The 14,909-nt window shown below is 38.8% G+C and overlaps 1 protein-coding gene across 6 annotated transcripts in view; it reads left to right on the top strand.

The window, feature by feature from the left end:
- The window catches only part of NTM (neurotrimin), a 957,218-nt gene that overhangs the window by 923,017 nt on the left and 19,292 nt on the right, over window positions 1-14,909 (top strand). For all 6 annotated transcript variants that reach the window (XM_040483562.1, XM_040483563.1, XM_040483567.1 and 3 more), the window contains 2 exons: window positions 12,390-12,524; window positions 14,447-14,567. In XM_040483562.1, the coding sequence (XP_040339496.1) occupies window positions 12,390-12,524; window positions 14,447-14,567 (256 nt within the window). The remainder of the gene's footprint in view (window positions 1-12,389; window positions 12,525-14,446; window positions 14,568-14,909) is intronic.

Below are 14,909 nucleotides of genomic sequence, written 5' to 3' on the forward strand. Positions count from 1 at the left end.
AGAGACAAATAAGAGTCCTTCTTTTCCTGAAATTTTGAGTCCAGATGGGTAAACATATGCAAATACATAACAATGCAGTATGATTAGTACAACACTAGAAACAAAATAAACTGGGTAGAAAGGAAGCAAGGAATTCTGAATGTCAAGAAAACGTTCATTCCCAGAGGAATGATACCTAAGATGGTTTTGAAGAATGTGCAGACATTTGAAAGGGGACATAGGGGCATGAGATCCCCGGTGGAGAAGGACAAGGTAGAAAGGCACATATCAATAGCCTAGTATTTTAGGAACTTGCTGGTGTGTCCAGTGAATGTAAGGAGAAAGGAGTTGGTAAGAGAAAAACCTGGAGATGTAGACAAGAGCCAGCTGCTAAGGAGCCTGTATATGCCATGTCAAGGAGGAATGTGGTGCAGTGAAAGGATTTAAGCAGGGGTGTGATTGTTTTTTATTTTTAGCAATAATTGGACAAAAACAAAAATAATGAGTTGGAAGCAGGTAGATCAGTAAAGAGGGTATTAAAATAATCTGCAGTAGATAATGGACACCTGAATTAAGATAGTTAACAATGACAAGGAAAAGAAGGAAATAGATTTAAAACCTCTAAGGAAGGTAAAAACAACATGATTTGTTGAAGAGAAAGAAGAATCACATGTGACTCTTTTTTATTTTACTTTATTTTATTATATTTTATTTTATTATTTTATATTTTTTATTTTATTTTATTATTTTATTTTATTTTATTTTATTTTATTTTATTTTATTTTATTTTATTTTATTTTATTTTATTTTGTTTTAGGAGGATGGGGAGTTAGCCAGACCAGCAACAGAGCCGAGTGGACATGGGGTGAGAGCAGGTTTGAGGGGCAAGATGGTAAATTCAGCCCATGGTGTCTGTGAGACTAGTGAGGTATTTGGTAGGTGGAAAGTTCAGCAGAGCCTCCTGGGGTGGTGATGTACATGTGGAAATTACGAGCATAGTTGGTATTTAAAATGTTGGAATAAGGTTTCAAAGTATAGGTTGACCTGGAAGGGGGTAGATGTAGCAAAGTGGCCCTGATTTAAGGATTATCTACTGTCCTGTGGTTTGTTCCTTCTAATATGTATTGATCATCTTCCATGTGACAATCACCCTTCGGTGTCTTCCACACGCATTCTCTCATATAATTTTCAGCCCCGGTCTGTGAGTAATAAGAAAAGTCTTCACATTTTGGTAATGGGGAAACTGGGGCTCAGTAATTTACTCAAAGTTCCCTTACTTCTAAAAGAAATAACCATAATCAGGATTCAGACACACCATGCTTGTTCTAGTAGATAATGGTTGTCTTGTCTATGTGGAGTGTATTTCATCCCGGACCCATGGGTGCATGCCTACTTTTAGATTTTATGTGAAATGAAGACAGGTTGATGGAAATACTAGTAGTGTCACTAGTGAAAGAGTAAATCAACTCTGCTTTTTCATACATTCTCTTTTCATGGATTCCATGTGGTTGAAAAGTCCAGCTGTATATAGTGGAACGTTAAGAATGGACACATGGCCCATGTACATGTTGCAGGCAGTATGATTTGGTAGCAAGTAGCTTTTGTGGTGGGTAGATTTTGAGAACTATTTTCAAAGATACACACACACATACATGCACACACACACACACTCAAACGCTGTAATAAAATATGGCAAATATAAAGGTTTTCAGCCATGCCTTCCTTTCTCTCTGGGCCCAGATCATCCTACATCAGTAGGCTTCCTTCTATTCTATGGGTAGTTCTATTTGATTTTCTCAAGGCATTCTCTTACACACATTCTTTTACCCCATGCCAGTTTGAAATGTTGGTATACTCTCTACATGTCTAGTACTGATGGTACTTTGTAGACTCCCCTCATGATCTAATCTGAATATATGCATTAGATTACCTTAACCATAGATATGACCTCACCCCAGCTTTTCTGCTCCCTTCCTTCCCCCAAATGGTCCTTGAGTGTTTGCTTGATACAGTCACCAATAGATGGGATTCTTCAGGGAATTCATTCTGCTCCCTATCTGAGGATGCTGCATGCCAAGAGAAAGCCTTATCCTTCTTCCCTCTGTGTCCAGCAGGCCCCTGGCTAATCAATAGGTGATCACGGTGCTCTGAGGGAATGGGCAGAAAGCTACACACTTTGTTCCTTTCAACCTAAGTCTTGATGGGCAAAGCACTCCCCCCTCTTTTAGTGAAGAAAGAACTCCTCAGCTCTGCATAAGTATTCTTCAAAAGTATTATTTAGAAGTTACTTATCTCCCCATCCTCCCCAAAATATTTAATGACATATACACAATGCTGTGTTTTTTCTTCTAGAGTTCTGTCCTTCCTATCGTTAGTTTTATTTTGAGGAGCTTTTCTATTTTATCTTTGTGGGGCTGGGTGTTGATAGAGATTTGATTCTGTATCATCACTGGGAGACAAACAAAAGGAACAAGAAGTGTAGATATTAATCTTTTTCAGAAAGTTATACAATCCTTCATTAAGGAAAACACACACACATATTTGCACATGCATCAGGTCATTTCTTGAGAGTCAAAACCCCTAAGGAAAACATACACATATATGTGCACATGCATCAGGTAATTTCTTGAGATTCAAAACCCCCTGGGGTTAGAGTTCCAAAATTCTCAGATTAATAACTCCTGTTTTTAATCTAAAAAGTATCTTCATGACTAAATTACAGACCAACTGTACAGACTGCTCTGCTTTTCCCAGGCAATTCAGAGCCAGGTTGTGAAGGTGACTCTGGGAGTAGACTTCTGGCCTGAGGGTATGCCGGCTGGTGTTAGGAGAGCCTTCCCCCATTAGGAGCCTCTCAAGTAAAAATAATTCCCTTAAATTAATCTGAGCAGGAAATTTCAAAGCAATTAAATTCTTCACATTTCTCAGCACTCAGTACTGACTTATATCTCTAGAGATTTAGAAAAACAGAAAGCAAACAGCCAAGATACTGAGGTAATATGACACTGAGGAGTTCTATATTTATCCCCTATCAATGTCTTTCAGATCAAATTGGCTGAGTTTACAAATCAAAAGCTGATTTCTTTCTTTATTTATTTATTTTTTTTTTAGCAGCCATCAGCTGCACTGCTGCAAATACCCAGGTTCCAGACATCAAGCTGCAAACTCCAAACATCCAGCTGTGTGCTTTCTGACTCTGATATCATCACCCATAATAGAGGGTCTGCATGCAAAACCTAGCTGACAGGCTTCATGCAAAGGCTCACAGAAGAGCACACAACTCCCAGGGCCCAGGCGGCTGCCAAAGCCGCATCTGCACAGAGAACTAGTGTCATATCATTAAGGGAGGAGATAGGCCTCAGAGATACACAGGGCTCGGCCCTGTGGAGTCCCAGGGCTCATTTTCATATAATTACATTTTGGGCTTCAGCTCCTCCTTAATACAAAGTTTATGATTATTCCCAGAAAGTTTCCTAATCAAAAATTAACGGAATTCTTTTTCTTTTTTCCCCTCTTTATATCCGTATAATAATATATTACATTTTTATATATGTATATTCATACATATTCAAACAACAAACATATATTCAGTTTTATCTATAAGATAAATTCTTAACATATGCTAGGATCTATGCTAATTGTCTCTCTGTTATCTTTGCTGGTAGATAATAGATTGATAGATAGGCAGATACTAGATAAATATAGATAGATGATAGATAGATAGATGATAGATAGATAGATAGATAGATAGACATGCAATTTATAGTTGGCATCAGTGTATGTAATGTTTTTATTGGATCTCTATCACTTTATGATGGAATCAGGTTAATAGATTAATTTTTAAAGTCTCAGTTTGCGTTCTCATCTTAAGCAGAGAAGGTCATGAACAGTGAAGCTGTCTGGGGAATGATATCTTCTGTGTGTAGAATGTGGTACAAGAGGTGCTGTGACCAGCTGGAGTTGCTCAGAACAACCAGTTCTTAGTTCTCTAACAGAAAGCTGAGGGAAAGGATGAGATAATTTTCACAGGTGTAAGAAGAGGCCATGTGACACAGATACAGATCTGAGACTGGCAGGTAGGTAATGGCTTGGAGACGTTGCCATACATAGAGTGTACATTCTGCAGTTTTAGTTCCCAGCTCACTAGCAACAAACACTAACATGTTTAAGGAAGAGCTCTCATATAGTGGAAGCCAGCTATTTAGAACAAGTCAGTTTGTCTCATTTCCCAAACATGGTCCCTATGTTGGTACCAAGAATAACTTTCTAAAAGACTGAGGCTGTACCTCAATGTTATACCAAGTAAAAGCAGGTTTGCACTCTCTAGAACATTTTTTTCTGAAAGAGATCTTATAAATTCGCTCATTCAGACTTTTCTGCCAGTCATATTATCTGTATCCAAAGGAAGTGTCGAAGAGAAAGATATATATATATCTTAGGAGCCTTTATGTTATTTAACATATATTTATGTTGTATAAATTATATATATATATATATATATATATATATATATATATGAGTGTGTGTGTATACTTACATAGAGACATTTCTGAAGCTCTCAGCAGGTCTCACATGGGCTATGCAGCTACACCAGCTTTCCTAGAAGAAATGATCCTGAGAAACTGTATCCCTTCTAAGTCAAATCCTATTTTAAGTGAAGGGAGTAGAACTTTTTAGTTAAAGGATCTTTGGTGAATCCTTCATAAAGTTTATTACTATTAAATTCCTACTAGAAAAGCAGAGATCTTATTCTTTCACTTCTTCATTGAGATTTTCTTGTATCGAGGATCTTGTATATTAAAATGTGCTCAAACAGAGTTGTGGTATCAGTAATAGCTAGCACCTAATGAGAACTTACTATGTTCTAAGTATACTTTACACATATTTACTTATTTAATACTATAAGGTAGCACTGTTTGCCCCATTTTACAGAGGAGGAATGTGAAGCACAGAGATGGGAACTATCCACTAGTGTGTTCTATGGGGCTGACGTTAGGTCGTGGGAACTCAGCCCTGCCCACAGAGCAGTCAAGCCAATGGTGCTGATATCTGTGATCAGCTCTTCAGCATAACATCAGACCCTTAGGGGCTATTCTGTGTGGACAAATTAGTACTGTTACTATGTTTGGATATGCTTTTTAACATCATAATCTCACCCACTTGCCATAGGTATTGCTGTCTAGAGTCTTTGTGCAGCCTACGTGTCCCTAGCCTGGCCCCACAGCACAAGGATTACATCAGTGCCATGTCAGTATGGCTCTCTGGGCCCAGCTGCAAGCCCAGAAATCTCCAGCAGTATCTCAGTGTCTCCTCTGCTTAGTTCTTGGAGTCGCTGCCACGTGTTCAAATATAAGTATCCTCATGTTCTGCTCCCTGTCCCCTCAGTGAAGCCCCTTTCCTTTGCCTCTGCTGACATAGAACGAGCCTCTGTTCTCAGTGGTTGTTGGTTGTGAGCTCACAGTCCAGCCTGCACTGAGTTCTCAGGTGCTGGAGGATGAGGAAGGACTTCCCCTCTTCATTGGCAGATATTGACCCTGGATCTCACAGCAGCACCACCCACTTCCAACTCATTCATGAACACATCTTCTGTAGTTTCTGACTCTAACCTTGGACTCTGTAACCATTTTCTCTGCTTGCAGAAATTGGTGTTGCAGAACAGTAACCATACCTCTGTCACATGGCTTTTGTCCACCCTACCTCCTAGTGTCTGAACAGACCATGTTTTTCCCCATAAAAACACAAAACCTCCCATGCTGGTCAGCTCATAATAAATGCCCCAGAGGGACCCCAGCCAACCAGTCATGTAAACAACTGTCTCTGAAGGCCAGTCTGAGTGTAATAGAAACATCCTGATGGAAACCAAGAAAGAGAGCAGTAGCAAGAGTACTAGCCTAGTACTAAACTAGTTATAGTATTTGGAACTAAATTAAAAATAAAAATCCAAGTCTCAAATTCTGGGAGTCTGTGTTCTGTGTGTGTGTGTGTTTTTTTTTTTTTTTTTCAGTTTCTGAGGTCCCATGATTTTTATCTCAGCTGGTATATATGCTATAAAAATATTAAGTAAGGAAACAGCTGTGCCCTCTCCTCTCCAATAGCTACAGCTGTTCTCCTGACAAGCTTATTCTTGGGTGCAATAAAAATGATAATTGTGGCTATTATTATTTTTCAGTTATAAAGGTTTGTAACACCCAATATATGGAGTCAGAAACTTGGGGTTTTCTTTTCCACATGGGTATCACTTATACAGGGCAGTTTTTGTCATTTGATTTGTTAAAAACTGCTGAGCTCAAGCCTTTGGACAATGTGAAACCACTCTAGGGATTGAGAGACAGGTGTAATCACATTTCCAACTTGCTTCATTTCACTGCTTGGGGTGTCAGATTCCACTTCACGAAATAGCTGTGTTCCTGAAAAGTTGGCTGTAAAAAAACTCTGTTAGATAAATCATACTTCCTCATTGATCTACATTTTTAAATTAAGAATGCATTCCTCTGAGGAAATAATTGGCCCGAGACTAAATATAAATTATACTAAACACTCAATAAACCTTTTAAAATCACATATTTAAAGAAAGTCTGTTTTGTTAGAACAGTAATAGTGATGGTATTTTTTAAAGTCAGGAAAAACAAATATTGTGCTAAGAACGATTTCCAGAAGTGGCACCGTCTTGGGAATAGAGCCAATGAAGATTAGGTGAGCAACGTGGAGCTCCTGACTTTTTTTTTTTTTTTTTAATAGAACTCAACCCATAGTTCTGAGCCTATCAGTCAATCATTTTATTAAAAATCAGTTGACAAATTTCAGATTATGTAAACTACTTTCCTAGGTGCTTGAAAGCCAGAGATATCCAAGATTTGGTTTCTACTGTCAGTTTCATTTGCACTGGAAAATAAAACCAGTGCATACAGCATAAAACAGTCATTACAAAATACTGTTTTAGTTCCAGGAGCTGTGGATTGGACATCAAGAGACCTGGTGGGTTCCATCACTAACCAGACATGAACCCCTCTGCACTGCAGTTCCCCACATTAAGATATAAGGATTTAACGATATCACTAATTCCCAAACTCGGCTGTATGTGACAATTTCCTAGTAAAATTAAAACTCCTCCTTTGAGAAGATTCTGATTTAATAGGTGTGGATGGGATCTAGAAATCTATATTTAAACAACTATTCTAGGGAATTTTACTGAAATCAGACTATGTCCTAATATAGCAAGTATGGCATTATATAACCACTAATATCTCTTTAAGCTCTTGAGTTTAATTTTCTTATGGTTTTAAAGCCTAGAAGAGCTCTACGTACAACAAGAGTGCAGGACAGCCATAGGCATTGACAGGAGACAGATGGGAGCCTGGGAGTTTTCTAAGAGTGCCATAACAAAGTAGCCCAAACTAGATGGCTTAAATAACACAAATGTGTTGTCTCACAGTTCTGAGGGCCAGAAGTCCAAAATCAAGGTGTCAGCCTGCGTATGTTCTCTCTAACTATAGGGGAGAATCTTACTTTGTCTGTCCTAGCTTCTGTGGTTGGCCAGCAATCCTTGGCTTTCCTTGGCCTGTAGAGGCATCACTATGGTCACATGGCTATCTTTCCCCCATTGTCTTCCCATGGTATTTGCTCTGTGCCTGTCTCCAATGTTCCCCTATCTATGAGGATACCAGGCACTCTGGATTAGGGCCCACCCTAAGTCCTCACTTTAATTTGATTACCTTTATAAAGACTCTATTTCCAAATAAGGTCACATTCTGCTATTACGGACAGGATGGTAAGGGAGACACAGTTCAACCCCTAATGGAGTTCTCATGGAAGAATTAGAATTTGAAATCTAGATGGTGTCTGCTTTAATGACAGGAAGAATATAGCTCTCTGAGTGACAGATGCAACCTATGCAAAAAGAATGAAGATATTTGTCCAAGATGAAAAATAGCATGGCCTGGCTCAAAAGCTGTGACAGCGGTGGTAGAGACAACAGTGGTGACAGTACTAACACCTGCAAAAATGTATCACGTGCCTTTCAGTGTGCTAGCTGCATTGTGCATGCATTCCATCTTCAAAGTGCCTCTTGGGGTCTGATAACTGAGTTGTAGAGAGGAAGCAATGCTGGCACAAGGGAGTCAGATAAGTTAACTCTTCAGGAAACTTGAAGTAGAGGATTGGGTTTGTCTGATACCAAAATTTGCTTTTTATCCTGATGACGTATTGCCTTCCTCACAGCACAGATGTGAGATGAGCTGGGAGGAGTAGATTGGGGCTTCTTTATGAAGGGCTTTGATAAAGCAGTGGAGTTTGTGTTTGATATTACAGAAAATAGGGAGCCATTTTTAGTGTCTGAAGAGGTGTGACATGATAGAGGGGGTATTTTAGGAAGATAAGTGTGTCATTCCCACCAAGGGATGTGTTTTCTTTGGAAAGGAAAGAGTTACAAATGAGAAGCTATTGACCATGAAGGGTTTCTTTTCATAGAGTTTTATCAAGTGATTTGCCCCTTTCCCACTGGTAGTTCTTAACCAAGAATTTCCTTTAGCACTTTAAATGCACTTTAAAGTATGCTCTGCTTATCTGCTTCCCCCACCCCACATTCTTTGTAAGTTCCTCATGTGAGTGATAAAGCATTGATCATTTACAGCCAGAGCACAAGTGCTATTAAAAAGAAAACTCCTTGAATCATTAAATCTATAAATTCAATCATCAACTCTGTAAACTTCAACTTAGGATTTTTTGTTTGTTTAATTCTTCATTTGTTTTAAACAGCAAGTATAAGAATTTCATTTCTGGTTGTTCAAAGTATAATCCATTATGCGTATACTGATCTTTTTCTCTCTGGTTTCACTATCCATGCTTCTACTAGAGAAAGAAGCCTATTTAAGAGAAAAGGGAAAATAGTAACAGTGGAAGCTAAAATATGTGAAGCATTGTACTATACAAATTAGTTTTCACATGTTTTACCCAATTTTATCAGAAAGTGTAAATATAATAATTGGTAAGCAATGGACTCATTGTGGTTTTCCTATAATTCTACATTTGGTCTGGAGAACATATGATAGTAAAATTAAGCCTCACTGCTCTTTGCAGGATGACTTAAATGTAAATCCCTTCTCTCTGTTAATAGAAATCTGGATCAATGGAGAACATACGGCTTCCCCAAGTCTTTTTTTTTTTTTTTAATTTTTTTTCAACGTTTTTATTTATTTTTGGGACAGAGAGAGACAGGGCATGAACGGGAGAGGGGCAGAGAGAGAGGGGGACACAGAATCTGAAACAGGCTCCAGGCTCTGAGCCATCAGCCCAGAGCCTGACGCGGGGCTCGAACTCCCGGACCGCGAGATCGTGACCTGGCTGAAGTCGGACGCTTAACCGACTGCGCCACCCAGGCGCCCCCGGCTTCCCCAAGTCTTAAGCCATCCAACTTTCTTCCCTACACAAGATTGCCTGATATTCATGTATAAAATTACACATACGCTAATACACATGTCCCCACAGAAAGCTTGATGAATTCTTAATTTTAATTAATCTAATATTTATGTGCTTTCATTTGAGACTCTAATTCCCCAGACCTGCTTCTCAATTTAGATGTCCATATAACGAGTTCATCCAAGCTTGGTCCTTGTAAATCTTACTGTGGTCACACAAGAACATATTTGGATGGTAAAATTAAAAACCATGCTTGGCATCTCGTTGGAGAGAAGAAGAAGAGATTAAGATATCCCTGTGTCATTTTGTTTCCTTGCTTTGGTGGTATAGTACATGGCCTCCCAGGAGATGTGAGGTCCTACAAATCACTGCTCCAGCACTGGAGCTCAATCCAGAAACAGCTGTCCAGAGCTAATTTATTTCCTAATGCTACGGCACTGTTAATTTATAAATTACATTGGTAATTCGAGCTATTATTAATTTCAGATGGTGTAGGGCAAGCCTAATTAAAATATGACACCAATTGCCACACATATGTACCAAGGACTACCATTTAAAATTAATGGGATTATTAAGTGTGACACTGGTCTCTGAGATGCTTTGCACAGTAATTATAGCATTCTAGCTGGAAAAGATCTGACAAATGTGGGCTTGAGGTTGGTAGAAAATAAACAATGACAACATAAAAGGAATCACAAGTTTTTCATTTAAACCTTTTCTTCTTGTTTGCTACACTCTTCCTCAAATCAAGGTTAATACTTGTTCCCCTCAAGATGGTTAAAAGAGCAATAACAAAAAAGCTACCTTTTGGGACACCTGGGTGGTTCAGTCAGTTAAGCATATGACTCTTTGTTTCAGCTCAGCTCATGATCTCATAGCTCATGATTTCCAGTCCTTCAGACTCTGTGCTGACAGTGAGGAGCCTCCTTGGGATTTTGTCTCTCCCTCTCTCTCTTTCCCTCCCCTGCTCATGCTCTCTCTCTCTCTCTCAAAATAAATAAGTAAACTTAAAAAACACCTACCATTAATAATTAGAAATTTCTTAATGATTTGGACTGTGAGTCTCTATGGGTTAATATTGATTGTCGTCTCCATAGCCTGGACTTTTTGGTGCTGTGTCTTACTTATTAATGTGTCCCTGGTTCTTCTTGTGAATTAATAATTCTTGGTTGCTTGCGGTAATAGATTATAGACTGTTTTTTTGCTCTCTAGTCGGGAGTAGAGGCAAGAGATTTTCTATGCATCTAGAGTTTCTACACATATGGCATGAAGAAGAGTACACTTGTTGTACTTGTTACTCAACAGTGACACAGACTTCTTATGACCAAGCAGTGGTGGCAGTGTTGGGCAGGTAGTGGCCCCTCTTTGCAAGGAAGTCATTTTCTTATTGCTGTCATTGTTATTACTGTTATCTTGACAAAACAATGTAACAACATCACAGAACAAATACAATGGTAACTTACATACCACATGGATCATTCTTTGTATTATAATAGTTTCTTACTATTGTCATTTTTCATGCTTTGGATCAGCAGATCCATGTGGCATTATGCAGGGTTTTTTTTTTCACCTGGAAAGAAATGCTCCTTTGTTTCCTTTCCACTGATGTGGACCACTCACAGTAAAATAGTTTCACTCCATCTGAATCTGTGCCTCCCAGAGGATTATAGGCTTACTACCTAAAGGAACAGGTATACAGCATGTGAGAGTTTTCAGAATGCTTTCATACACACACACACACACACACACACACACACACATATATATATATATATATATATATATATATATATATATATATTCATGTTATTCCGAACAACCCTGTGAGGTAATAGGACTGTATGCATAACCTGCCTGGGAAATGTCTCTCAGTTGCCAGGGATAATATCAATTTATGCTTATTCCTCTATAGTAACTATTAATAGCACCACTTTTACTCTTAAAAGTATCCCAGTTTACATGATAAAATATATCATCATGTTAATTATCTTTACTTAACAGATAAGGCAGGATAATGGTGGGATATAAACAGTTCCTTTTTTTTTCTCCATTGCCTTTCCACAAGTAGGCTGAAGTTCAAGGTGACTATGGGAGAGAACTGTGAAATCAGTCTTCTAGGCTTTAACTTTATGGTCTTTCCATTGCCAGTGCTCATGGCTAGTGTTTAGGTAGGAAGCCAGTAGGTAGTGGGTTGGTATTGTTATTTATAATTTTTCAATAGAGAAACTGAGTGTCAGGGTAGTGACAAGACAGCAAGATTTGCAGCCATGTCTTCTTGGTCTTGACTTTCTTCCATATTTGTGGTTAGAGTATGGAATCCTTGTTGTTGGTTTGTCTTTAGAATCTTCTACACAAAAGCTCCAGCAGGTCCAAGTTTAGAAAACTGATCTTTGCTGATCTTATTGAAGTCTAAATTTAAAAACAGGAATTTAAATTCATTTTATTAGTGTCTCCATTGCCTTTTGTATCATCTCTATGTGTGTGTGTGTGCACACACGCGTATGTGTGTGACAACTAGTGTGGTATTTTTAATTGACTCATGGTCTGGGATTCAGTGTTCAGCTCTACACTTCAAAGTTCAACCTCAGTGATACCTTGAAATCAGAAAGAGTTAATATTCACCTGAGGTGCCTAACTCAGATCCCAGAGCCCCATTGCTTGGTAATATTCAGGCAGTGTAAATGTCAAAATTATTAATCACTTATCGAGGACCACTAATTCTCTAGGCTCGGTGTTTAGTCTAAATAGGAACACAAACATTTCAGCTGGTCCACTGGGGAACTAAGAGAAGTTGATGAAGGAAGCAATAGTGGGGGGCCATGAGTGAGGGAAAGAGAATAGACATTGTTCCCAAGAATCTGAACTTGGAAATGGCACAATTCTCTGCAGACATAACCATTTTATACCTTGTTTTATAAGTTTATACCTTTGGTGTGTGTGTGTGTGTGTGTGTGTGTGTGTGTGTGTGTGTTTACTCACCACAACCTCTCCTGCAGCTGTGGGCTTTGTGAGTGAAGACGAATACCTGGAAATCCAGGGCATCACACGGGAGCAGTCGGGGGACTATGAGTGCAGTGCCTCGAATGATGTGGCTGCACCAGTGGTCCGGAGAGTCAAGGTCACCGTGAACTGTAAGTGGTCTCAGGAACCCTCACCCTGCATGTGTGTGTCTGGCTGTTGGCATGGCCACAACAAAGAGCTGGATCACATAGCCAGCTGCTCACTCAGGATGGGAAATAATGCCATATCATCATCCATTCTCTGCTTTTAAGAGAAAGAAGTCGAAATTCTAGTTTTAAAAATAATTGTAGCTGAAAATAACTTAATATAATCCCAAACATGACTTGTATTCTTAGAAGATCATCATGGATTTCAATGCAAAATTGATAGAAATATGTCTTTGAATCCCAATTTTTCCCATACTTTACTCCTTATGTTCCCAAGCTCCTCACTCTCTAGACCAGCCATATCCATAGTGGGGAGCAAACCTGTGTATATGAAGGAAATTTATGATAAATTTATGGTACATTTACATGGCCTCATACATTTTGTGATGTATATATGTTGATGTACAAAGTACACATTCATAATTTAAATATAGATAAGCATACACATATTAGAGGGTGCATCTCAAAACCTGTTTTGACCAATAGAGGTACAGAATACAAAACTTTTGGAAGCCACTGCTCTAGTACCCTCATTCTTTCTTATCAACCACCCAGATTCTCTCTGACATTGACTCTACTCAACTTCCCCACCTCTCTCCCACCCTCTCCCCTCTTGATTCCTCATAGTATACGTTGATTTTCTCTAAGACATTTTTTAAAGGTTTCTCTGCTTTGCTCATTTTAAGAAGTCTTATAACAGTATAGAACCCAAGAACTAAACCACCAGACAAGAAGCCTTTCCTTTTCAAAACTTGGGTGAAATGGAAGTGCAGGGAGAATATTGTGCCTTGGTGATTACTCATTCTTTAATATTTTGCTTTCTTTTACAATTTGAACCTAATTAATATGCGGCACTTTAAGAAGCAAGGAAATAGGTATAATAATGCTACCATTTTTTATACCAAAAATTTCATCACCGATTTTTTAAAGGAATTTAAAATGACTTGCAGGTAATAAAAATTGACCTGAAGAGTAAGGGGATATGAGCAAAGGCAAACCAATTTAGGAAAATAAAGGGTAAATGAGCACAGAAATGATATACCACAAGGTGGGTAGATGCAGGTGCAGAATTTGGCTTTGAGTTGTGAAATCAAAGAGGGAAAACATTATCTGTTTTAAGGTTTATGTCCATAAAATGAAAACAAACCAGTTGCCTGGGAGAAACACTGCTTTTTCTGGTACTGAAACCCAAGAGAAATTTGTCTTTAGTGTCTCCACAAATAGATCACTTTGAGATATAGTCAACAACATCACACACAGTATTTCTGCAATAAATAGAATGCCAAGTTTATTATGCCTGTTTTTCATAATGTACTTCAATGCAAACTGTTGGAATTGCCAAGGGTAGTTAGGTAAAAACTTCAAATGAACGCAGGCCAAGTTTATAGGTCTAGTTTGGTCTGGCTTGATTCAGGGATCCATTTTAGAATACCTGGAAGAATGACTGATCTGTCTACCCTTCAGGCAATTCTCCATGAATATTATTTCTTGAAACTGAGGTTTTGATGGGAATTGAATAGTTCGAGGTTATATACTCTGGCAAGAACCCGGTGAGCAGAAATTCTATAAAGCTGATTAAAGGAGTGTAGGGTTGATGGGCTCCCATTCTCCTATGAAAGTTAAAAAGTTTAAACAGGAAATATGCCTGAATACCTGGGCTTTCCACCTCTGCACAGAGGGAAACAGAAGCAATACATGCTCGGAAGACACGCTTTTCCTTAGCAAGGTGTTGAGTGGTTTCACTTTCGGGCTCAATTTGTGTATCAATTTGTCAGCTCAAGCAAGCAGAGGTAGAACAGGGAGGAAAAAACAAAGCCAGTGAATGAGGCGGCCTGCCTCATTTTAGGATGCATTGTAAAATGCTCCGGGACATCTTCTCTCTGCAGATCCACCATACATTTCAGAAGCTAAGGGGACAGGCGTCCCTGTGGGACAGAAGGGGACTCTGCAGTGTGAGGCCTCAGCAGTTCCCTCAGCAGAATTCCAGTGGTACAAGGATGACAAAAGGTAAAGACCCCTTCCGTCTCTTACCTGCCCCCAAGGGGAAGAAAGTTTTTCCAGGTTCCTGACTCCATATTGTTACAAATGAATTTCTGAAAAATCTTCTTCTAGTTCCAGCTAGCTATCAAGGAGAGGGGAGCATATATTCTGAATATTAATGATTTTCAGATAGGTTTTTAACATTTCCATACAGAGTTAGCACTCGCCAATCAACGGGCCTGAAAGAAAACATTTTTTTAGGAAAGCAAAATCTCAAAGAAAGGCCACCAGAAGCCTTGTAAGGCCTGTGTTCTTTTTTTCTTTTCTTTTCTTTTCTTTTCTTTTCTTTTCTTTTCTTTTCTTTTCTTT

The sequence above is a fragment of the Herpailurus yagouaroundi genome, unplaced genomic scaffold (genome assembly GCF_014898765.1).
Source record: "Herpailurus yagouaroundi ecotype Mexico unplaced genomic scaffold, PumYag 161, whole genome shotgun sequence".
In the NCBI taxonomy this organism is placed as follows: Eukaryota; Metazoa; Chordata; class Mammalia; order Carnivora; family Felidae; genus Herpailurus; species Herpailurus yagouaroundi.